This window comes from Cebus imitator, unplaced genomic scaffold, assembly GCF_001604975.1.
Source record: "Cebus imitator isolate Cc_AM_T3 unplaced genomic scaffold, Cebus_imitator-1.0 Scaffold365, whole genome shotgun sequence".
Lineage (NCBI taxonomy): Eukaryota > Metazoa > Chordata > Mammalia > Primates > Cebidae > Cebus > Cebus imitator.
The window spans coordinates 91797-117441 of NW_016107680.1; the positions used below are offsets into that span (position 1 = coordinate 91797).

The 25645-nt window shown below is 43.7% G+C and overlaps 1 protein-coding gene across 4 annotated transcripts in view; it reads left to right on the plus strand.

Moving 5' to 3' along the window:
- Positions 1-25645, plus strand: part of STOX2 (storkhead box 2) — a 117081-nt gene that overhangs the window by 74767 nt on the left and 16669 nt on the right. For 2 of the 4 annotated variants that reach the window (XM_017506889.1, XM_017506891.2), the window contains exon 2: positions 20157-20309. In XM_017506889.1, the coding sequence (XP_017362378.1) occupies positions 20157-20309 (153 nt within the window). Of the gene's footprint in view, positions 1-6664; positions 6918-7718; positions 7803-20156; positions 20310-25645 lie in introns of those variants that run through there. The other 2 variants (XM_037730836.1, XM_037730835.1) reach the window with 2 other exon arrangements.

The window sequence follows — 25645 nt, forward strand, 5'->3', positions numbered from 1 at the left end:
CTGTGGTATAAACTTTTTCTGCCCTGAGTTGGTCTAATCAATGTCCTAACAAGACAAGGATGCGGAGATGTCAGGAAAGCAGCACTTGGAAGGTCCCTGCAGATCTCCCTGTACTGGGTGTTCCAGAGTGGCTTGCCCCTTCCAACCGGTTCAAATGGGGACTGTGAGAAGTACAAATTCAGCCTGGTCATGCCGAGTTCAGCTTTGCGATGAGAATGTTTGGCCAGTATTTCTTTAATTTACATCCCGTCTGGACTTAGTTTGGAGTAATGTTTTTCCCTCTTATTCATAGTTTTTTTAGAAGTATTGTGATACCTTCTTTTCATGTGTGTTTACTTTTCATTCCTCCGTTAATTGGAAGCACCTTGAGGTCAGAGGTTGATTCTATTGCTGTGTCTGCTTTGTAAAAATATGGCAGCCTTTGCAAGCTTCATATTTTTTCCCCCGATTCCATCTTGCAGAGAAGGAATGCAACCCACAGAGAAGATAACTTGGTTATAATTAAATAAGCCAGTGACAAGGTAACTCAGTTTCTCAGCTCTTTGACCTTATAACTAATTCCAGCTGAAAGAGCCCTAGGACTCAATAGTGGTATATGTTTAAAGCAGCAGAAATACTGATGATAGTTGTGAAAACTAATTGGGAAATACCATATTTAGGGTGTATTTTTAGATGTAGTTGTTGTTGCTCAAATTGGGGGCATATGCATCCCAAGGGATTGGGGCCATACACTGGCAGGTTTATACAACCTCAAGATAAATGTGAATGCTCTCCCTAACAGGTCAGTTTACTTGTAAATTCTGGAAAGTAATATTGAATGGTATTCATGGTAAACAAAGTTTTGAACTTTTGTTATTAGGACAATCAGGATTCTAGAAAGCATAGAGTGTGTCAATTTCAGGGTGTCCTCACAGTAGAATCGAATTGTTTTTCCTCTGCATATTGTGGGCTTCTGCGGGCTTCCATCGTTATCCTCTGTGGTTTAAATCCTAGATACTAGACAGAAACGTTTGAGGTATACTCAGGTGTGTTTTAACCCAGTAGGTTGGAAATAAATAGTTCATAAATCCAAATGCTATATAATAAAATTGTAACGGAGAAGGGCAACACTTTATTTTTCTGTAATTTTTAATTTGTCTTTTTTACTGGTTTTATGCAACTAAGAAAGTCTGATTGTTATTGGTGAGCAGTGGATTTTGTTTAGAGAATTTCTCCTCCCCACCTTTATTTCCCAGTTTGAGCTGATATCCTACCCTGGGCACTACTCCACATGTCAGGCTGCTGCTGTATGTAGCACGGGTGCTCTTTTCCACAGATTTTGGAGAGGCAGTGCTAGGTGCGTTGTGAAACTCCTAGAAATGCATTCCTGATAGCATTCCAGTATTTCATGTTGAAATGCCAGATCATACTTTTGTGAAATAGGAACGTTACCTCACCTCCCTTTGCTTCTCTCTGTTCCCTGGGTAAGCACTCTTTACACCTCGTTCACTCCTTCACAGGAGGCTTTTCCCTTGCCTCAGTAATTCTCTTCTTTGGATGCATCCTATACCCTGCTGCCTGCACAACCTAAACATCCAGCATGGGGAACATCTCCCCTGTGGAAACCTTTCATGCCATTCTCCATGTATTTAATGTTCTTCAAAATCGTATCCCAGCCTGACTGACTCTTTGGCCTTATTGCTACCAATCTCCTTCATGGATCCCTCCAACCCAGCCATGCTGAATCTCCTGCAGCCATTTTCCAGAACATCTTGGACTGTCTGACCACATCGTCTCTGTTCAGACTGCCTTGCCGCCTGGAAAGACACGCCCATCTTCCCTCTTCCCACCCCTTTCCTCGCCCATCCTGCAGGCCCGCCTCGGTGCCTCCTCCTTCCCGAAGCACTTCTCAGTTCCTGCCATGCTTCTTTGATGGCGTTTTTCCCATATCAGAAGTAACCATCTTTCGTGGTTTCCTGGTCTTCTTTCCCTCTTTGCCTTGAATGACACAGGTGCTGATGTTGAGCAATGCGCTTAGGAGCCTTACCCATTCATTGGTACTCTGACCTCAGCCACAAGCTAGGATCTCACGTGCTGTATTTTTCAGTGTTTTCCGACTCACAAGTAGGTTTAGTGGTATATTGTCACAGACTAGGGTTGTTTTCTCCCCAGTTGGGGCAGTCTTGAAAAGGGAGAGAATCTTGACACCGCAGACTTTTCTGAGTTGTGATAGGAAGCCAAGAAGTCCCTGAGGGAAGCCATGTCTGACCATATTGTCAGCATTCCTTCCCGCCTGGGAGCTGCCATGAACTTACAAATGTTTTTGGAGAATGAAGGTGTCATGCTTCTTTGGGAGGAGACTTAGTGAGGGCTGTATAGCAAATGCCAAGTGAAATTCATTACACATGTAAAATGGGCCATTTTTCTATCCATTGAAGACTGTTCTTTAATTTTTATTTTAATTAATTAATTTTTAGAGACAGGATCTTGCTCACTTTTTCAGGCCAAAGTGCCTTGGTGCAATCATAGCTCACTGCAGCCTTGAACTCCTGTCCTCAAGTGATCTTTCTGCCTCCCAAAGTGCTGGGATTAAAGGCACGAGCCACCATGTACCATGTTCTGAATCTGAACTTGGGCTGCCCTTCTTGCCTCCTCTTCCTCTGCTTCACAGTAGTGAACCCTCAGCCCCAGGCAGGCCTGGCTTATGATCCCCACCTCCCTCCCATCAACGCCCCACACCTTGGTCCATGCTTCCTCTCTGCAGGTCAGTCCTCTCCTTCCTTCAGCATATATTTAGGGTCTGTCGTGGGCTAGGCACTTTCAGGAATTTACCTGTAAACACAAAACATGCAAAAAACAGCCCTGGGCGTGGAGCTTACATTATGACATACGGGTTGCACTTTCTCTTTTCTTTCACCGCTCCAGATTCTAGAACAAGTTTGCCTTTCCCTGGAAGCCATTGCTGACTGTTTCAACCCTGGTTGGTTCTTTTCTACCAATTTTTTTGGACACTGGTTACCTGTTACTCTCCTTTGAAATATACTGCCTTGTATTTTTGCACTTTTATACGTGGGTATCTTATCTCCTCAATTACATTTTACGCTTCTTGAGGGCAGACACCATGTCATTTGTCCATGAGAGAGTGTGCACCGAGGTTCATATCCTCCATATGTACATGACCTTAAAGATGTTTAAATTCCCAAACTGACCACAGGACTTTGCAGTTAGGCACCCGATCCATATTTTTAATTGATTTAAGGGTGTTTATTGCTCTCTGCTTTTTCAAATGGAGCAGCTCTAAGAGCATGCGAGACCATTAGTCATCAAGCGTTTCTTAAGATCCTGCCTGTGTCACTATGTGGCACTTCTATTTAATCCGCTGCCAAGGACGCGGGCAAGTGCCAAGCACAACCTCTGCCCACACCTCATCAACTGAGCAAATCACCTCTGCAGTCCTCTATGTGATGTTTGTAAATCTCTACTGTAACACCGAAGCTGTTATTCAAAGAGAAAGAGGCACAGGGCAAGGAGGAGGACTGCTAATGACTGCGGTGTGGGATTCCTGAATGCATCTCACCATCAGACACCAGGATCTAAAGCACCAGCGTCTTTTCTTGTCTTTATCTCTCAGTGGAAGCCGGTGGTGTCCATCATAAAACCCATCGTGCTCTCAGTAGGGCAGCAACATGAGCTTGTAGGGGTTTTGCCTGACCACGTATACTCTTATCCATGGTTCTTCAATAAAAGTCTGCTGCGGGCAGTCGTCAGGCTCCAGCAGAGGCAACTTCTACCGGAGACCCCACCTGTGAACTTAACCTCATTGGTCCATGTACCAAGTAAGCAGATTGGCTTCAATTTAAATTTAAAAATTGAGATATAGGTAAATGTAAACATTTTTTTGTTTACAGAGGCTTTTTTATTCTAATAATCAAGCGGTAGCACGTGTCGCTGAAACAACAGACTTTCAACGACAATGGTTGTTTCGGATGATATAGAAAGTCTGTAGAACAGCATACATAAAAGTGTAAAAGGTGGCCAGGTGCAGTGGCTCACGCCTGTAATCCCAACACTTTGGGAAGTCAAGGCGGTGGGATCACAAGGTCAGGAGTTTGAGACCAGCCTGGCCAACATGGTGAAACCCTGCCTCTACTAAAAAAAATACAAAAATTAGCCGGGCATGGTGGCATGCACCTGTAATCCCAGCTACTCAGGAGGCTGAGGCAGGAGAATCGCTTGAACCTGGGAGGTGGAGGTTGCAATGAGCTGAGATCCTGCCACTGCACTCCAGCCTAGGCAACAGACCAAGACTTCATCTCAAAAAAAAAAAAAAACCAAAAAAAAACCCCACAGCGTAAAAGGTAAAATTGACTTTCTGTGGCCAAAAGAACAGATTCGAGAGCCAGCTGCCTTGGGTTCAAATCCTGCCTCTGCTGTTTACCAGCACTATGAGCTTCAGGAAGACAGTTCCCCTCTTTAAGTGGGGATCATACCAGTACTTAACTTACAGAGTCCTTGTGAGGGTTACATTAGTTTCTAAACACGGACATAATAGGCCCATAGATAGATGAAAACATGCATGCTTGGACATTAAAAATTATGACTACATTTTTATTTGTACATTATCATCCCTTTTCTTCAAGTATTTGGGTTTTTTTCCTTTCTCCGCACATTTAGCCTTTCGTAGAACATAGAAGAAATTTGTGTCTTTAACTGTCAGGAGGTGGTACAATGACCCAGAGCTTCCCAGAAGGCTCTTACATTGCCAGGGCTATGGATATCTCTATTTAGATGTTAATTTGTAATACATTTGTGATATGGTTATATGCTTGCATTCTTAAGCTGCATATGCTTCTGAGGCATCCTGTCTGACCTTACAGTGATCAGACAGTGCCTGACAGGAATGGGCTGGAGTACATAGTTTTGGGTGGATTTATAACCAACAACACAGCCACACTTACAGAGGGCTGATGAATGGGTGAGTGGCTCTGGTTGGAGGCCCGGCGCTGGGCCCTAGGCCCAGTCTGTGGCATGGATGAGAAATGAGTGTCTTACCAAAGAGGAGGGAAACTCATGCACTGGAGGGGAAAATCAAGACCATATTTGGTTAAGTATGGTTAAATATTTGGAGGAAGAAAAAAACCCAAATACTGGAAGGAAAGGGATGAGAATGTATAAATAAAAATGTAGTCATGATTTCTAATATACAAACATGTATGTTTTCATCTATATATGGGCCTATTTTGTTCTCGTATGTTTCTGGTCAAGCCTACGAGGTGAAATTGATGAGGCTGTTGAATCGTGGGTCAGTAGCAGTTGGTGTGGAACACATTCTCAAGGGGGTCACAGGGTGACAAATAGTCCAGGACAGGGAGGAGCGAGTGCCATGGGGAGGACTCAGCGGGATGATGTCACGTCATCAGAGGGAAATGGATACGCCAGACCAGAGCAAAGCGGGGACCCCAGGAGGGCCCAGCGTCAGGTGGTTGAGGTCATGGAAGAGGTTTTATTTAATAACATTCAAAGCAAGCATCTCAATGGATCAGTAGATGAATATATAGTCTGCATGCCTGCTGAGTGTCCCAGACTCTGGGCAACAGGAGAAGAGCTGATCTGGGACATGGGGACCTGGTTAGCGTTTGCAGCTATTGGATGGGTGATGGGGCAAAAAAGGGTTATACATTTTGCAGTCTCCTGAGGACAGAGTGGGTGTCACTGTGCGGGGGTGACAAGAGACGCCAATTTGGACTCAACTCGAAGGTGGGCCTTTGCCAGAGGGCCTGAGCTCCTTGAGAGGAGGTTTTGGTGGACAAGGCTGAATCCCGGTAGTCAGGAGAGGATAAGAAGCCTCCAGGATTTTAGCCTGGAGACCCACGTGGGATCCCTGTAAATCTGAGTTTTGGGGGCACCTTACAAAGAGTTTCAGTGCATTTCTCATCTTTGGTGGCACCCTACATTGTGTGCCCCTCAGAGCTGAGCTGCTGGATTCATGAGGATGTGGGAGAATTTGCCGCACAGCCATCTGCCAGCCACCTCTCTGGGTTTCTGAGAATGGGATACTTTTTTGGTGATCTGGATCCCAAGTGGAGGCAGTGAGGGGTGCCTGCTTTGGTGCTACTCCGTTTGGGAGAGTTCGGCAGTGTTCGTGCCTCTGCCCTGAGATTCGTTTTCTTTTCCTCTTTGACTCCATTTTACTCTGTTTCATGTGGCTGCTGCCACTCCTTCCATTCTGTCCTCTGACTCCCGCCCCCCTTTTCCTCCTGAGATGTTTACGTGTTGTTTCTTGCACTTTCAATAAAGACTAAATGTTTTCTCTGCTGGCATAAGTTCCTGTGTGGTGCGTGTGTGTGTGTGTGTGTGTGTGTGTGTGTGTGAATGCATGTCCACAGGTGTACGCATGAGCGCTTCAGCCTGGGGTTCACAATGAGCGTGGCACCCACAGTGCAATGAAAAGGGCATTTTTACGCAGATAACGTGATTCATGCTCACCTTGCTGATCTTAGCCGTAGACATTTTTAACGAAAAGCAGAGGAAACAGCCACCTAAAAAATCCCGCGACTCCCACTTCTCGGTGCGGTTGGAGTTGTGGCTGTAAGCGCAGGAGAGGCTCCCGCCGAGAGCGAGTTCCTGACATAGTGACCTCATTCCCAACGCCGCCCTCCCCGCGGCGGCACAAGCCGCACTGGCTGGCGCTGGGCGAGCTCCGCCGCGGCCGGGGCTGCCAGCCTGACGGCTGTGTGTCGGGGATGACGAGCCCCAGGCTTGCAGAGACTTGCACGGCAACTGGAATTTATGACAGATAGCTCACTGCAGCTAAACTTTGATACGGTGTGCAGTGGAACCGCCTGTTACACGCAGGGGGGAGATGCGTCCTTCGTCACCATGCAAAGCCAGCCTTAAAACAAAATAGGAGCATGTGTCAGGTCTCTCGTTACGGACTGGTGAGTATGTGACGCCAGATCAATTTCAATGTGTGTGTTCTCTCTTCAAGCATCTGGAGGTATGTGCCCTTTTTACTGTTTTCATGATTGAAAAATATGAGTTGGTGCTAGTGCATGGGAGGGGGCCTGGGCCCCTTGGAGAGGAGAGCGTGCCCCTCGCCACCCCGCGCCTGGGGTACATTCCGACCTCGCGTCTCCGCACTGCACAGACAAAGGAGCCTGCACAGACAAACAGAGGCTGTAGCTTTTCTTGGAGCGATGACTCATTTCAGTTCACAAAGGATTCTGGGCAGGGTAGTGAGAAGTCAGGTTGGCTGATCCGTCCCTATGACTTCACTTTGCAGAGAACAAGCAGAAGAGGAGTGACACTGCAGATTCCGAGGCACTGCAGTGGGATGTTGGCTCAGCAAGTGGCTGTGATGTATGGGACAGGCAGGGAACAGGATTCCAGCTGTTCCATGCAAATAGGATAAAAGAATGGTAAAAAGGATTCCTTTCTTCTTTTCCTTCTCAAAATGTTACCAGCCAAGTACATTCACAAAGCCTTTTTAAGGTGCCTTTTGCCAGCTTTTGAACTGAACTTGTACCAGTATCTCAAGCCCTGAATTGTAAGAAGAGCTGAGAGTTCTGAGACTCATTTTTAAAAAGTAGGTCTCCGAAGGTAAAGTACCAGATTCCTGTTGTGTTCCACCGGCCCTCGGTAGCCAATCTGAAATGCTCATTAGGATACTATGACTTGAAAGTTTACTCTTTCTTCTTATTCCAGATTCTAGGACGTCCGTTTCTGTTACTGGCTCCTTCTTGTGCTTGGACGCAACCCCCTAGCATGCACCATGCTTTAGCGTCAGCGCACCTGGGGGATGGAGCCAGTCCAGAAAGGGTCAGGTAGGTTTCCCCTGCTTTTATTTCAAGAATTGTTGTGTGCAAAGGAATATGGTGACATGCCAGCAGCACCTGTGAAGAGGGTGCACAGCCCTCTGAAGAGTGATCTTGCCGTTGGGCTCCTCCAGTGGCCCCAATCTTAGGCAGTCCAGGTCCTCCCACTGCGGACTGCCCACCACACACGACTTCACCAGCATGGGTCAGCCTAGAGCTCTCAGGTGACCGAGAAGTCCACAGCAGGAGGATTTGCCAGTAGGAAATAATTAGACCGCCCCAGATTTCCTTCAGCTGTTTATCTGTCTCTCTTGCTACTCGGAGGGAGGAATTTTTTCTTACCAATTAATACACAGTGCCTGAAATTTTGTGTACTGTTTGGCCTGTTAACCTACATGCAATGCACTAAAATCCAAGAAAGCCTGGTTTATGTGCCCAGGGACTGTTTCCAAAACTAACATCATATTGAGACCACTATTAACTACTAAGGAAGTAAGCATATTTCATCATAGTCTGCTTTAGGATTCAGATGATGACAGAGCTGTTTTCTTACAACATCCATGGGCTTTTTACACAAAAGCTTTTTACAAAACATGCCAGCAAAATGGTAAATTTTGGTCCTCTAAAGTACATTACATGCTTCATTTCCAAAGTGAAACTTGGCACATCTGAAAGCATGGTTTTACCGCCTCATCTCATGGATGGGTTTAGTACTGTTAAAGGTATTTCTGAGAGGTGAAATCCCATATGTAATTGGTAAGAATTATTAGAACATTTTTAAAGCAGATGTTCAAGACCCCTTGAACATTTGCTCCCTCTTCACAGTCACATCCATCCCAAAGCTCACCCTTTCACAGAAGAAAAGAAAACATGCTTCCTTTCTTCATTGGCAGAAGTCTCTTCTTTCTGCATAGCAGTTTGCAAAGTTGAGGATGTTGAGTCAGGTTTAAAGGATGTTTGGTCAGAAAAAACACAAGCATAGCATGTTGCAAATATAGTTTTATAGGTCCTCACACCCATCAATTCTACCCATCCTTAAAGACCTATTCAAAATCTCTCTCACCTGGAAAGTTCTCCCTAATCACCCCAACAGAAGGTCATTTCGAAATCCTTGAAGCTGCCATTATTGAATTAATTTTCTAGTCATTCATGTGTTTTCTTGCTATAGCTCTTCAAAGGGTGTTTTGAATAGCAGTGTGTATATTTCATAATGGTTTATATTTTCACACATGTATATTCTATATTCCCATCTAAATTGTAAGCTCATCGAAGGCAGAGATCAAGATTAATGCTTTTTTCTGCTATCTACATCTCCTAGCAGTTCCCTAACATGGAAACCTTTTGATAAATAGTTGAGTAGGAAGAGGGGCAGTTTAAAAAGCAGATTTTTTTTTTTTTTTGTCATAGAGAGCTAGAATGATCTGACTCTGCTAATTTTAAGAATCTTCAGCCAGGCACGGTGGCTCACACCTGTAATCTCAGCACTTTGGGAGGCCGAGGCAGACAGAACACAAGGTCAGGAGTTCGAGACCATCCTGTCTAACACAATGAAACTCGATCTCTGCTAAAAATACAAAAAATTAGCTGGGTGTGGTGGCACGCGCCTGTAGTCCCAGCTACTCGGGAGGCTGAGAGAGGAGGGTTGCTTGAACCTGGGAGGCGGAGGTTGCAGTGAGCCAAGATCGCCACATCGCACTCCAGCCTGGACAACAGAGTGAGAATCTGTCTCAAAATTAAAAAAAAAAAAAAAAAAAGAGAATCTTCACGGGGTGGATTTAGGTTAAGATGGACCTCAGGAGTCATGCTCGCCACTCCAGAAGTTGTGATGGTTCTTACCTTGAGACAGTGTCACAGCCAAGAAAGCTGCCTTACCCTGCTTGTACAGGACTGTTATCGTTCGGACGAATGAGCATGTGAGACCCGTAAATATGGACATTGGTTATGGTTTACTTGAATCGTATTGGACAAGCCATCCTTAAGTTATAAGGAGTAGGCTGAATTCGGGAAGTTGATGTGAAAATCACTTTTTTTATTCCTACAGGACATTTTCCTTAGAAGAGAGAGCCAGAATGGCTACTAATAATTCAGGTCATATCAGAAATTATTTAACTCCTAGTGTTACTGGTTTGTAGCACTAAGACTACTTATTTAAGTGCTAAGTTTCCTTTCCCTTTCTTAGGTAAAGGATTGGCCCAACCTAAATTTTGAAGTGAGTCAAAGTCCTTTGATATCTTTGCAATTCTCTGTCCATACTATTTCCCATCTCCTGGTGCCTTTCTCTCTCCAAAGTCCCTAGTGGAACACATGTTTGCTCTCCCAGCCTGGTGATGTGTCCCTAATGCTATGTATTCTGTATCTCTGATTAAAGTAATCTGATTAAACTAATTCATACTAGCATAAGAAAGACCTCAGCACTCTTAGCCTTCCTAAGGATATTTTAGTTTTTTAAAAAGGCTTATTTTTAGGACGAAACACATTTTCTATTGGTAGAAATTCAAACAGTGTCAACAAGTAAATTGGATAAATCTAGATGGGCTTGGGGAAGATATTTTTAGTACTAAGTACTGTTTATTAAATATGTATTAGGTCTCAGGGACAGGGTAAGCACTCAACATCCATTATCTGATTTAATCCTCTCAGTGAGTCTATGCGGTGAACATCATTATGTAATGATACTTTACAAAAGAAGAAATTGAAACTCAAAAAATCAAATAATTTGCCCCAAATCACACAACCAATGAGGAGCAGAACTAGGTGGTGAGCCTAAAAGTTTTCACTACAAAGCCCAGGGCCTTTACCATCATCTTGTCACGCTGAATTGAAGAGCAAAAATTACTTAACGGTACAGCAACTTGGAAGTTTTCTCTGTGTACCTGGTCTGATCCTCCATCCTTTCTTTCCTGCCTCTGAATTCTTATATAGCGCTTTCATAATGATCTCTATGGCAGTCGGAAGGGGGAGGAAGGTGTTCCGTTTTGGGGGAGCCGTTAGCAGTCAATCAGTATAATTTTGTTGTAATTTGGGAATGGTCAACCTGTCCATATCTGTAGTTTATTTAATTAGGCCTTCTTGTCCCGTTACAGTTGTATTTTACAGAAGTCATTCCCAGTATAGTTGTAATCCCTAAACTGATGAAGCAGAGAATACAGAAGCTGAGAAACAGCTCTGGTGATTCTAACTTAAAAAGAGGGAAAGTGAGTATGTGACCCTGAAGTTGTTAGACTGATTTATTAAACTGTGGTTGGGGGATATCGTGGGTGGAAATTGGAGCATCTGATGTGTCTGTTGTGAGGCCAGGTTCTGCTGCAGAATGAAGATGGAAGAGAAGAACAGGGTGGCTTAAAATACGAATTTATGTTCTGTCCTAGGTGACGCGCTTAAGGGAAAGGAAGACGCCATTGACTTAGGCACTCCTGTTGTGCTTTACAGAATTGCAGGGCGTCTGGGAGGTCCTGTTAATTGTTGTGATCTAGGACCGGGATTTCACCATGATTTTACCCCTGTTGGTAAATGGCTTTAACTTCATTCTGGTTGAGGGACTGGAGAGCAAGTGGCAGCTGGTGTTGGAAGTCTTATAAGGTAGCAGGGCCTTGCCTTTTCCTGTCTGTGTCTATAGGACCTTTGTATTCCACAGGCATTTGAGGATCTGCCATGTAAACAGCATTCGGCTAGGTTTTATTCTACATGCCTAACACATACCACCCTGGAAGTAGTTGATGGGTTATAGTGTGGAGTCTTAGCAAAGGCGTTAATTATGGAAGCCTCTGATTGGTCCCATGGCTCATATTTTCATCCTCCCTTTTCTGCTACACATCTATTGCAAATAGCTAAACGGTCCAAAAGAAGTGTTAGATGTTCCTATCAGAGATGTCAGGGATCACCTGTGGCAATACAGAAGGTGGCTCTTGGCCAGGGTGCTCTTGCCCACCCCTGCCCACAGATGGCCCCCCTCTACTTGGTGCTCTACTCTTTCTGCCCTGCCTGTCTCTGCTTATTCTGTGACAGCCTCTTACCTGCAGACAAATCTCAGTAGCAAGAGCAATAGCTAATATGACTAATGACAGGTTGCGGAGTGGGAAGATCGTGAGTTTCTTCTGTAGACCAATGAGCCAATTAATTTGTCACTTCACCTAGTGGCATTAGACAGACTGATCGGCACAAGGGCTCAGGCGACGTGGGGGGTTAACTCATTTTCTTTTTTTCTGGTGTCCTTAGCCACCATGGCTACTCTTGTTTACTGTCCTAAGAAATTTCTTAGTAAGTGATAGCTAATGGACACCAGTATTTCAGTAGGATACGTGGGTGTCTTCTGTTTACCTTATCTTTTGATTGAAACAATTTACGCAAATAATAAGTTAGGAATTGGACCTGCTTTAAGAGAGCCATTAGGTGTTGAAGTAAAGCATTAGAAAACGTTAGAAAAGTTGTTATAAATCTCTAAATATTCTTGAATTCCTTTTTTATGCTGTTTCCTTCAGTTGATTATGGCCATCGGGCTCAGCCTTCAACTTCTGAAATCAGCGGCATTTCAAAGAAACCTACAGTAAACTAGTACAAGTGACTTTTCAATGCCAGTTTTCTTCAGAATTTCAAATACAAACATTTGAAAGTCAAGAATAGTAATCTGATTTCAAAGGAAAGCTGCTTAAAACGCAGGAGCATGTGAGATAATAGGAGCCTTATGCTCTGGCCCCCACTGTATGGGTGTTGTGGTCTTCAAGAGAGCGCACAGGAAAGAAGTATGTGGGTTCTTTTAGAACAGCTTTTAAAAAAATATTGTAGTAGACCTTCCGTTAAAAGAGCCAAACAGGCCAGATGCAGTGGCACACGCCTGTAATCCCAGGACTTTGGGAGGCCAAAGTGGGTAGATCATGAGGTCAGGAGTTCAAGACCAGCCTGGCCAAGATGCTGAAACCCCATCTCTACTAAAAATACAAAAATTAGCCTGACATGGTGGCAGTCACCTGTAATCCCACCTACTCAGCAGGATGAGGCAGAGAATTGCTTGAACCCAGGAAGCAAAGGTTGCAGTGAGCTGAGATCCGCCATTGCACTCCAGCCTGGGTGACAGAGCGAGACTCCGTCTCAAAAAAACAAAAAAAAGAACCAAACAGCATTAATACATAAAATTGGGGTTAATACATTGAATTAAATTGTAAAACACAATATTTGTCTGAAGCTCCGCATCTGAGAAGTTGTTCACTTAACTGTAACCTCAGAATGTGGGTGATTTCCCCAAGCTCAAGGGCATTTAAGATACAACTTGGCAAATGAATCAGTACAATTTTGTTGTAATTTTGGCTCTCTGAAGAGTTTGTTGAGAGGAATAGAGTTGTCACAGTATCTACTCCTTGTGGTAATTTTACTGGCATCCATAATTTTAACTTGAGTGTTGATTTTGGCAGTACAGAGAATAAAGGGGGCACACATTCGTCCCTGGGAACAAAGCTGAGCAAGATTTTGAATTTAGAAAGAGAAAATGATGAAGCCTTTATTGTAAGAAAAAAAAAATTAGTAGCCAGTATTTGGAGCCATTTCTTTGAAAATTAAAGGCTAACTTTTTCAGATCAGAGAATGTTAAAATAGTTTTCTCGGCATGATGGAAACAGAGCTAGACACCCATACTATATGATGCTTTTTTGCCAAAATTCTGCTGCAATGATAAAGGATCATAGGATTTAGGAGCCTGAAGGAATCTTTGAAATCATTTCTTCCAAACCCTCATTTTACAGATGAGGAAACAGGCACAGAGCGGATAATTGTATCTTGTTTTCAGAGACTGGGTACTTATCAAAATATCTCTTGAATGCTTTTTTATATTGGGAATTTCCCAATTATAAACTAGTACAGTTTCAGAACCGCATTTGTAAGTGGGTTGTTTTGGTACAAGAACTTCATTAATGTCAAAGATAGCTGTTCAACCCAGATAACAGATTACATTAACATTTGCAATGAAACCTTGTATCTTAAAAGGAAAACAGCATCATTCACATGGAATGTCGATGTTGAAAAAAATGATTTAAAGAAAGTTAAAATAGAGGATGGAGGCTGGCACCTTCAAGGCTGCGTATTGTGATGAAGTTCGCCTGGGAAAATTCTGGCTTTGCTTTTCTTACACAGGTGTATGAGGCTGGGTGCTATAAGACGAAATGATATCGTTTTATGTTGGCTTCTGTAGTAGGAATCTTTTGGAAAGCTACGGGTGTCATCCAGGAAGGAGCAGGTGTACGCGGTCGTGAAAGTCACATCCCTGGAGCTGTGCGGTCCTCCTGCATGTGGACAGGCTGAGGAGTTCCAAGGACCTGAATTAATGACTGCAAAAAGTGAAAATGGCATTTACAAAGGACAGGGCTTTCTTATAGTCATATTTTTTTTTCCTGCACAAGTAGAACCGAGATAAGAACAGTTTTGGAACTTGAGTGCTTAAAGGTATTTGACATATAATAGGCAGTCAAATGTTTCTTGAAAGGATGAATTCTGTGAGAGAGAGTTGTTTTTTTTTTTTTAAATAACGCCAACTAAAGTAACTGACCAAGAAGGGAAAGGGAAACATAGATTGACAGATTTAAATAGTGAAAATGGATGCCCTTGGTAAAGCCGTTTCCTGAGGTATGAGTGACTAGCTGTAGGCAATAGGAGAGCGGGCTGGCGTCTGCACCACTTCTGCCTGCTGTCTCTTGTGCGAGCAGTTTTCATAGTCACCAGCTCTTTCTCCACAGTTGCACAAGAGTGACTTTCTCACACAAGCGTATTGTGTGATTTGTCTGTATGAAAACATGGGCAGTGCCCCGTCAGCATCAAGAATAAGATCTAAGCCTTCTTGTCAACCAGGATCTGGCCCCTCCTGTTCTTTGCATCTCACCACCAGCCTGCCCCAGGAGAGACTGGACCTGCTCAGCTCCCCAGGCTCAGCTCCCGGGGCTCCGGCTGCCCCGCATGCTGCCTGGGCCGTTCTGCCTCTCCTGAAGGGGTCCATCTTCCACACCCCTCATCATCCGCCTGGCTCCTCTTTCTCTTCATGCCAGTCAGCTGACAATGACCTCACAGGAAAGCAGTGTCCACATTTTCACTCATGCATTTTAAATGTTAAATGCTCTGAAAACAGAAGTTTACTTACAGTTGCAATATTTTCATGTCTTTTCACATTTTAAGTTCACTTAAAAATCTACGGAATGCTTCCTCTGTCCCAAGCACTGAGTTTGGTTTTATCTGAATGAGCCTAGATTTGACAAAAGTCCTCTGAGGACTGTACTTAAGTGGATATTTGTAAGAAAATAAAGCTGAACTAAAACCTATCTATCTATTCCTTCTTGTTTAGAACAATAGGATAGAATTATAGTAGTTTAGAAGGAAATTTTTAGCTGACAAAGTGCCAATGAGCTTTAAGATGCATTGTCGTTATGAACGTGTTCTGAACTAATTCCGATGATAGAAACATCCATCCTATAAATTACAGACAAGTAAGTTATAATTCATGCAAAATATGGTAGTTTCTGTAGATTATGTAGATTATTGTGACCAATAATATTTTAGCAGTACTTACATTCTCTTTTTTCTCCTTCGAAGAAATAAATGTGGTCCAGTAGTTGGAAGAATTTTATTTTCTTTCTTCTTTTTTTTTTTTTTTTGAGACAAAGTTTCACTCTTGTTGCCAGGCTGGAGTGCAGTGGCGTGATCTCAGCTCACTGCAACCTCCACCTCGCAGGTTCAAGCGATTCTCCTGCCTCAGCCTCTCGAGTAGCTAGGATTACAGGCATGCGCCACCACGCCTGGCTAATTTTGTATTTTTTAGTAGAGACGGGATTTCTCCATGTTGGTCAGGCTGGTCTCGAACTCCCGACCTCAGGTGATCCACCTGCCTCGGCCTCCCAAAGTGCTGGGATTACAGGCGTGAGCCACTATGCCCAGCCAGAAGAATTTTCTAGTACCATATCTGAACGATGAGTAGTTGGCTTATTAAGCAGGTTTATATAGGATCCACAGAAGATTATGGTAAACCTGAATAATGTTTATGTTGTGTTGAGAGATACCTGTGATTCCTTTAATACAGATCTTAAATGCATGTTCTAAACTTCACTTAATATATAATTATTCTTTCAGGAAACTTACTCATGTTCATTAATTTTTTATTGCTATATAATATTTGTATCATAAAGTTATTTTTCGATAGTAACAGCTGTTTTTGGAGGAATGTCACTCATGCAGTTGATTTGAGGAGGTTTAGAAATTGCACAGCTAAACTTATTTGGTCTGTTTGTTTGCAATTATTTAGCAAAATATTAATAGAATTACAGTCCTTCAAGATTATTAAGAAGTTCCTTGGATTATGATGTTAAAAATGGATATTCATTCATTCTACAAACATTTGTTGGATCAGCACCGTGTCATCCTAGGTGCTGGGAATGTGGCATTCACCTTGCCTTCTGTCGTGGAGCTTACATTCGAGTGTGTGAGACAGACAGTAAACCAGTGAACCAAGTCCAGGGCAGGGAGAGAAGACAGCCAAGTAAACTCGGCTCTGTTGGAATGGCAGCAGACCAGATGGTCAGGTGAGGGCTTTCTGATGAGGTGCCATTTGAACTGAGACCTAAAGGATGAAAAGCCAGTCTTGAAAAGTCGACCCAAGGAACATCCCAGGCCAAGGGAACAAAAAATACAAAGACCCTGAGTTGAGGAAATGCCTGACATGTTCAGAGAGCAGAGGAGGCTGTGAGTGGAAAGTAAGGTTGGGGGTAGGGAGTGGTCCTAGCGTTGGGTGAACAGGCTCAGACCACGTGGGCTCCTGTAGACCTACCGAGGAGCTCAGGCTTTCTTCTAGGGGCAGCAGGCAGTCGCTGGAGGATTTTATGCAGGGAAGTGGTGTGTTTTCTGTTTTCCTAAGAGCACCTTGGCTGCTCTGTGGAGAGGGGAGTGGTGGAGACAGGAGGGAAGGCTGAACATCATCAAGTTATTCTGATGGACCAGGTGAGAGATGATGGCAGTTTAGGAGAGTTCTAGGGGTGGAATTGAGGGAACAAACCAGGAAATATCTGGGTGTAGACAGGATTGCTGATGGGCTTGGGGGTGGGAAAGGAGTTGAAAGTAATTTATCTTAGTGCAGTACAAAAATGAGATGAGGTGGAGATATTTAGAACATCCAAATTCCATTTTGTTCTATATTGTGAGTTAAAACTTATTGCCCATATTCATTATTATGGTAAAACCAAGCTTTTCCAAAGCAAATGCCATTCAGACACTTAAAGCACGCTGCCTCTTGGAGTCGGCCACAATGAATGAAAAGAAATTAACTGAGAACATGGCAGTGAAACTAAACAAATTGTTTCACCTACATCCACAAGGACAAGCATGACCTAAACTGAAGCAGTGATCGAGTTTCCTCATCACCTCTAGAAAGTCCAGAAACAGTGCCACCTGCATTTTGGGGATCACATTTAGTATTTTTGTATCTTTCATCTTCTGAGATGTTCTTAGTTATAACAGGCACATGTTTGAATGCGTTAGCCTCCCGAGTGATATGCAAGCCCAGAGGTACTGGAATCTGCATTGACCCTCTCTCTCTTTCCCAGCTGATTTCATCTTCCTTTTCATCTGACTTTTAAAATCATCTCAGGCGACTTTCAGGTCCACATGGCTGACCTTACAACTCTGTGAGAAAGCTGGCCTCAGTGGCCCTGTCCTATACAGTGGAGGTGGAGTGAGAGAAGGAATCACAGGGCAGTGTCTCAGACTATCTACGGCTGAGCTGTAGGGTCTGCTGTGAGGGAGGCAGAGTCAGATGGGTGGAGTTCCCAACTCCCACCTCTGCTGCAGCTCGCCGCCAGCACTCAGCCAATCTTTACATGCTTCTTATGTATTTACTGATTGACAGACAGGGTCTCGCTCTGTGGCTCCTGCCCCAGGCTGAAGTGCAGTGGCACAATCTCAGCTCACTATAGCCTCGACCTCCCGGGCTCAAGTGATCTTCCCACATCAGCCTCCCAAGTAGCTGGGACCACAGGCGCATGCCACCGTGCCCGGCTAAGTTTTGTATTTTTTGTAGAGATGGTGTCTTGTCATGTTGCCCAGGCTAGTCTCAAACTCCTGGGCTCAAACAGTCTGCCCGCCTTGGCCACCAAAAGTGCTGGGATTGTAGATGTGAGCCACCTGGCCCGACCCACATCAGGTTTTAGAATAAGACTTTGTTTGGGCTGGGCGTGGTGGCCTGTCATCCAAGTGCTTTAGGAGGTGGCCAGACTGTGGTCCTAGCTACTTGGAAGGCTGAGGCGGGAGGATCTCTTGAGTTTAAGGTTGCAGTGAGCTATGATTGTGCCACTGCACTCCCGCCTGAGCCGTAGAGCCAGACCCTGTCTCAAACAAACAAACAGCTTTTATAAGAATTTTTCCAAGGGCATCTCTTTATGATGCCTATGATCCATAGGCCCCGGAAATTTGTGGCTTCTAAGTTAGGTCAGTTCCTGGCTTCTGCTGATGTTTCCCTTCTTTCTTTTCTGGATGTAGGTACTCCTGTCTTCCTCTGGCCACTGGGATAATGTCTTACCCTTCTCATATCCGTCTTGCAAAGAGTGGAGTCACAGTAGCGCTGAGTGGAGCCCCATGTGGTTCAGGGAAAGGGGCACATTGAACTGAGCTGGGTATGGGAAGGGGTGAGGCCTGGGCCTTGGGTGCTGGAGTCCTGCCGCTTTGTCGGAGCACCTGCTGGACTACCACACATATGCTGACCTTCTTCCCAGCTACCCCACATATGCTGACCTTCTTTCCAGCTACCCCACATATGCTGACCTTCTTCCCAGGCCCCACTGCCTGATTTCAGCTGCCAAGCCATTTCCCATCTAGTCCAACAAAGCAGCAAGTTTTTCCCATGGGGACTCTGCATTCCTCTGCAAACTAGGAACTGTGGCTGGCACGGCTGTAGGTGCTTGGTCGTGAGGAGGCTGGTCCACCCCAGAGCAGCCAACACCTTCTTGGGTAGGGTGTTACTTAATGCCAGAGTCTTGGTTTCCATCAGCCATGGGAGCTTATTGCAAGCATGCTTCAGAAACAGAAAAAGGAGAGATTATGTAATACATTGGGGAAATCAGATTCGAAACGTAACAGACCTTTCTGTGAGCCCTTCTGTGTTCTACTGCGGTGATAGTTTGCTCCTCTTTCTGTAGGACATCTTTTCAAGTGAAATCTTGGAGGACCCCAAGTATAAAACAGGTGGCACTCAGGTGTCAGGAGCTGACTTTCCTGCTCTCCCAGACTCTGCTTCTACTGGGGCACCTCTGTCCCAGAAATATTCCAGGGATCCTTGCAGCGTGACTTCAGAATCACTGCACCGCGGTGTAAAGACGAGAAATGAAGACAGATGTTTGCGTTGTAGGCTGACACCTCAGTAGTCACTGTCCGTCTCACCTGTGATGCTGGGTCTTCAGTCTCTCCTGCCTCCACTGGCCATTTTAGCGTGCAGGAGGCCACAGTCTCAGAGAGAATTGTAATTTGCCTTCTCCTGCTCCTCCCAGGCCATCATCCCCACCGCCACCACAGCCATCTTTCTGAAATTCGCACCTGCCTTTGACCTTTCATGGCTCACCATCCCTAATAGAATGCAGAGCTTGCACACCCAGCTCTGTTCATGGTCGTCCCTACCTCCCTATCTCCCTTCTCTACTATGCCCCAGAAAACATCTGTCTATAGGTCCCAGCCCCCCCAGGGACACACCTGCTCTTGAGCACTGGGTTCAGATTATACCTCCTTGGTGAAACCTTGGAACTTCCTGCTTCTGGGTCCCACCCTCACCTCCAGGTGGCGGTATCCTCCATCTCCTCTCAGCTCCCAGGTGTTGTTCTGTTCTCTTGTGTGCCTGCCACAAAACACTGGGACTTTGATCTACTTTTCTGCCTTCTCCACTTAAATAGAAACTGAGGGCAGAGATATCTGGGGAGAGGCACGCACTCACTCTGCCTGCAGCTCCCATTCCCCCAGCAGACGCCAAAGGCGTTCAGTGTTGGAATGAATGAATCAAGTTACACAAATGCAATTTGTCGAGATACGAATGGCAGTTATTAAATAAATCAGCTCCAAGTTAATAAAACCAGAAATAAAAAGCTGTTGTTGCAAGACTTTCAGTTCTAGGACTATTTCAGTGAGATCTCAGATGTTAGTTTTATTTGTTGAGGCGGTAGGAGCTTCCACTGCATATGGAAGTCTTTCCACCTGAGTGGAAATGGTAAGCAGCTTCTGTGTTCAGAGCTAACTGTGTTCATCAGACCAGGGCTGGGTGGACGTGTGAAGGTGGGAGGGTTGTGGACGTGTGAAGGTGTGTATCTGACAGATGACCGGGTCTTTTAATGAACCGCTCACTTGAAAATTGTCTTTCTGCAGGTGATGTATCACCAATCAGTATGTCTCCCATCAGCCAGTCTCAGTTCATTCCACTTGGGGAGATCCTCTGCTTGGCCATCTCAGCAATGAACTCAGCAAGAAAACCTGTCACCCAAGAAGCACTGATGGAGCACCTGACCACGTGTTTCCCAGGTAACAAGGCGGGAATGTAGCACTTGCCAGGTGGCAGAATGCTCTGGTCACCCTAGGGCCTCCCATGGACTGTTCTTCCCATGTTTAAAGATAATAGGAAAAAATTATTCCCCAAAACTGACCAGAACCTTTCCTTACCTCTGTACTTAAAAGTTCAGGCTGCTGTATGACATCAAAAATAACTGCTTCAGCTGTCATGCTTTTTAAATTGGCACTGAGAGGGAGAAATTAATTTAGAATCCATGAAGAATCTGGCAAAAGTGACCAAGACTCTCATCAGTCTTTGCAACCTAATCTTTAAATACATGAACGTGAGGGTTCAACAACTGAAAATTTTAGTCCTAAGGAGTGAAACTACAGAAAAGGTCATGTCAAAAATTAACATATCTTACATAGGTGTGTAAAATAATATTTGAAAAATTAGTTAAGATTTACTTTTCTCTTAAATAGTATAAAAAGGAGGCAAGAGCCCAGCTGTTGTGTGAGTGGCATTTGATGCTTTCAGTGCTGGAAGGTGTGAGGAAGGGTGACAAGCTGCAGAATGCCGGACCCTCTCTCAAGAGAGCCAGTGTAATCATCACCCCGCTCCCAAATGGAGGTCCTGCCAGAGTTGCCAATCTCATGTTTCAAGAGAATCTGGAAATTTGGTTTTATGGGAACTCTCTGCATTTCCTTAAATATTGACAATTGTGTGTGTGTGTGTGTGTGTGTGTGTGTGTGCACGCGTGTGCGTGTGTGTGTGTACATTACAACATTTGTGTGCCAGCAACATGCAATTCAAATGAAATACATTATCAGGCTACCAGTTTGCTGGCTTGATGTGGACTCAGACTGTTCCTAGATGGAAATAGAGATTATATTAAAAGGGAACGTTTACTATCTTTTTCATCCAACTTACAAGAGATTTTAGTAAATAGAACCTGTTAATTGTATCAGTTAGCTTTTGCCACAAAAATGCCGGGTAACAAACAACTACAGAACATCAAAGGCCTACAGCAAGGTACATTGATTTCATGTTGATTTCACTCATGCCTCTGTGGGTTCCCCAGGAGTCAGCTGATCCAGGCAGAGCCCAGCAGGGTGGTCCTGCTCCATCTGTACCCATACTATTTAGAAAAGGGGGCGAATGGAGATCGCTTAACCTCATGGTGGCAGAGGCACCACAGCGCAAGCCCATTGCATAAAAGGCTCTTCAAGCTTTGGTCATGCCCGCCCCACTAACATTGCATTGCCCAAAGCAAACCTGCTAAACTCAAAGTCAAGGTGTGGGGAAGTGCACCCCACACATTGGAAGAGAACGAGAGGACTAATTCTAAGCTAAGTAGAGATCTAGCCTACCATATTGCTCTCCCTGCTTTTCCATTTGCCCCAAAGAAACGTTTTCTCCCTCTTCTTGCGATAATTCCTCCTTTTTCGATATTCTAATTAATATATTTTGGCGTTACGTATATGTTTCAAAATCTCTAACATGAACTCGCCCTTGCAACATACAAATTATTTTAAGTTTTCTAGCATTGTATTATCTCTGACTATTCTTCACTATCTGACTGCCTATCTCTTTTTGTTAAGTGCCAGACAATCCCTATTCTTTCAGTAGTGAGAGAAGCAGAACCCCAGGTGAGAGCCACCTAAAGGGAGTGGGGTGGGGGGGCAGATGGTACTGGCAAACACGATGGTCTTTAAGGAAGGCCTTGCTTTCTGCCCTATGAGTGCATAGCCACTTCTGACATCAGGCAACCCAGCAGCTTTTTAAATCCTTATATTTTTATAAGGCTTCATGAGAAATCACATGGCTTTTCCGAAATTGGTTACATACCTCCCATTACTGGGCTATAAAATAAAGAACAGAAAGAACATAGAGCCAGTGTATAATAGTAAAATGTACCTCACTGCCAAGCAGCTGATAACAATATCACTAAGTTGGAATATTATGTGGAGTAATCCATAGGTCATTTGTACTTAGAAGAAGAACTGTTTTGCTAGCTTTTATGGGAAGGGAAGTTAAATCCCAAGGCCCTGGTTTTCAGATTGAGGAGCTTTTTCTTCTGTGTGACACTGATGACTCCTTGGTTTCAGCCTCAGAAGTTTGCAAGGACACCATACAAACCCAAGTCTAGCGCAGGAGTTTGCTAACCTGCAGGCCTAGTGTGGCCCACCACCTGTTTTTGTTAAATAAAGTTTTATTGGAACACAGCCGTGCCCATTTGCTCATGGATGATCTTTGGCTCTTTATGCGATAGTGGCAGAGTTGAGTAGTCTCAATGGAGGTTGTATGGCTAAAAACCCTAAAATATTTACTGTCTGGATCTTTGCAGAAAATGTCTGCTGACCCCTGGGCAAGGGCATGGTGGTAACTATTTAAAGTTATGTTCAGCAATAGCTCCAGATTTTAAACAGGTATTTCATTAAAGACGAGTTTGTTTCCTTCCTGCCTGCTGTCTTTCCTTTCTTCTTAGCTCCCTCTCTCTTTTCCTTTCCTTTCTTCCTTTGGTTTCTGTCTGTCTTTTGCTATTATGTAAGCTATAGCAGAAGAAAATATTTTAGAAAACCTAAACTTTTAAATTCTATTTGAAAATCATATTTTTAATGACAATTCTAAGACTCTGGAGGGATTTAAAGATCGTATATATATATTTTTTTAAGTTAAGAAGAAAGTATTTAGCTATTTTATTTTATTTTTATTTTTTGTTTTTTGCTTTTTTTTTTTGAGACAGAGTCTTGCTCTAGTGCCCAGGCTGGAGTACACTGGCATGATCTCAACTCACTACAACCTCCGCCTCCCAGGTTCAAGTGATTCTCCTGCCTCAGCCTCTTGAGTAGCTGGGATTACAGGTGCATACTACCATGCCTGACTAATTTTTGTATTTTTAGTAGAGGTGGGGTTTTACCATGTTGGCCAGGCTGGTCTCCAACTCCTGACCTCAGGTGATTTGCTCGCCTCGGTCTCCCAAAGTGCTGGAATTACAGGCGTGAGCCACTGCGCCTAGCTAGTTACTTTACATCTTACTATTCAAAAATAAAGTTTTTGAGCCTAAGTATTATTAAAACATTTGAGTTCTCCTTTAATTCATAGGTCAGTATCATCTAGAATTTAACTTCTTTTCTTGTTTTGGGCCTCCATATTCTAAAGAAGGTTTTTAGTGAAAAATCTTCTAGTAAAAATTTCTGATACATCAAAACTTAAACCTTTTTATCACTTTTCTGTAAAAGTGAAAAAAACAAGTTGGCTGAATTTTTGAAAACCAACTCAACAACAATTATCTGTCAGTTTCCATTACAGAATCAAGAATATTTTTAAAAGGTTTATAAAGAATAATACTTGCTTCTCATATTTCTAAATAACTACACGCCCATTCATCCAGACTGAGTAATCATTTAAATTGGTCTGGTACCTGTTAAGCTAGTGCAACTGAATCTTTCTGGGAGGAAGGCTGACCTTCAGGGGCATAGAGCTGGACCTGTAAGGCTAGGCGTGTAGCTGAACTTGACTTCAGAGATTGCTGGAGAATGTTAATACTACACACACTGCGTTATGTCTCCCATTTACCTCCTTATGTCGGCTCTTACTGAATTCTTCTTCAGCCAGTATTCTTCACAAACAAGCGTAATCTAAAGATGGTCATTAAAAGGTTTCCGCCTAAAGTGCTTTGAACAGGTCCATGTGCTCTCTGTTCTGACAGTTTGTCAGATTTACAGGACTAAAGCAATACATCGAGGCTAATTGTGGTGGCTCACACCTGTAATCTCAGCACTTTGGAAGACTGAGGTGGGCAGATCACTTGAGGCCAGGAGTTCAAGACCAGCATGGCCAACGTGGCAAAACCCCATCTCTACTAAAAAGTACAAAAATTAGCTGGGCGTGGTGGCATGCACTTGTAATCCCAGCTACTCGGGTGGCTGAGGTATGAGAATTGCTTGAACTTGGGAGGCAGAGGTTGCAGTGAGTTGAGATTGCGCCACTACACTCCAGCTTGGATGACAGAGTGAGATGCTGTGTCAAAAAAACAAAGCAATACATAGGTCTAAGTAGATCACATTGTCATGCAGTACTTTTAAATAGTTATTTTTGCTTTGAAAAATGTAAGGGTGTGGAAGAGGTCAGGTTCAGCCCTGTTAGGATGTCAAGTTTATTTTTGTTCTTTAAGCCTCAAAATCTGAATTCATGATGAACTTCAAGAGTTGAATTTGGGAGCAGAGGAATTTACAAACATTAAACATCCGTCACAACCATCGCTTTATCAGGTCAACCCACAGATTTCTGGTAGAACCTGAACTTCATAGACAATCAGTCAATATACTAGGGCTTAATAAAATGATAATCATAAACATAAGCAGCATTCATTTAAGTCTGAAAACTCTCAGATAACATTGAAAATGGATGGGACGGGGCAAAGAATGTTTCTAGTTTGCAATATCAAATTAAACGTTATGTGACTGATATACCTGGAAACCCAAGACATAAGAAAATTTAAGCACAAATTCTCTATGGAAATCGAGAACTTTTTTCTCTATTTTTTCCTTTTTATTCCTTCATCTGAGAACCACTGGAGAACTTGTTTTTAATGTAAAGATGATTGCATTGTGGTCATGATTTTAAATATTAATAGCTTTCCGAGTTTCCTAAGATCACCATTTGGAAGGCCTACACTTAGCAAATTCTATACTAAAATTATATTTTTGCTTTATAGTAATAGCCATTTTCATGAAGTATACTTCAGCTTCCCCTTATCAGGAGCCATGGTAAACCGGTCAATCATGAATACTTACAAATGAACCTTCACGAGTCTTTGAAAAAGTTTGTCACATCGTTGACTAAAATGTGGTCGGTTTTAAACACGGGCTTGCTATCTTGGTGGCTGTGCCACACAACAGCAGGCATCAGTCATGAGACTGCAGTGCAGAGGTGTGTCCTCATCTCAGAAGGGGGGTTCCGTGTGAACGGTGCCCCCTGAAGTTATTCATGGAAGGTGCTTTGGGCGGGAGAGGCAGGAAGATCGCTTGAGCCCAAGAGTTAGAGATCAGTCTGGGCAACATGGAGAAATCCTGTCTCTATAAAAAATCTAAAAATTAGCCAGTCTTGGTGGTGCATGCCTGTAGTCCCAGCTACTTGAGAGGCTGAGGTGGGAGGATCACCTGAGCCTGGGAAATCAAGGTTGCAGTGAGCTGAGATCTTGTCACTGCACGCCAGACTGTGCAAGAGTGAGACCCTGTCTCAAAAAAAAAAAAAAAAAAAGATATTCATTTCTATTTTATACAGAAAGTATTATAAGATTAAAAAACAAATTTCATTATTATTGGTCTTAAAATCATTTGTATAAAAGCTAATGTTCTCTTAC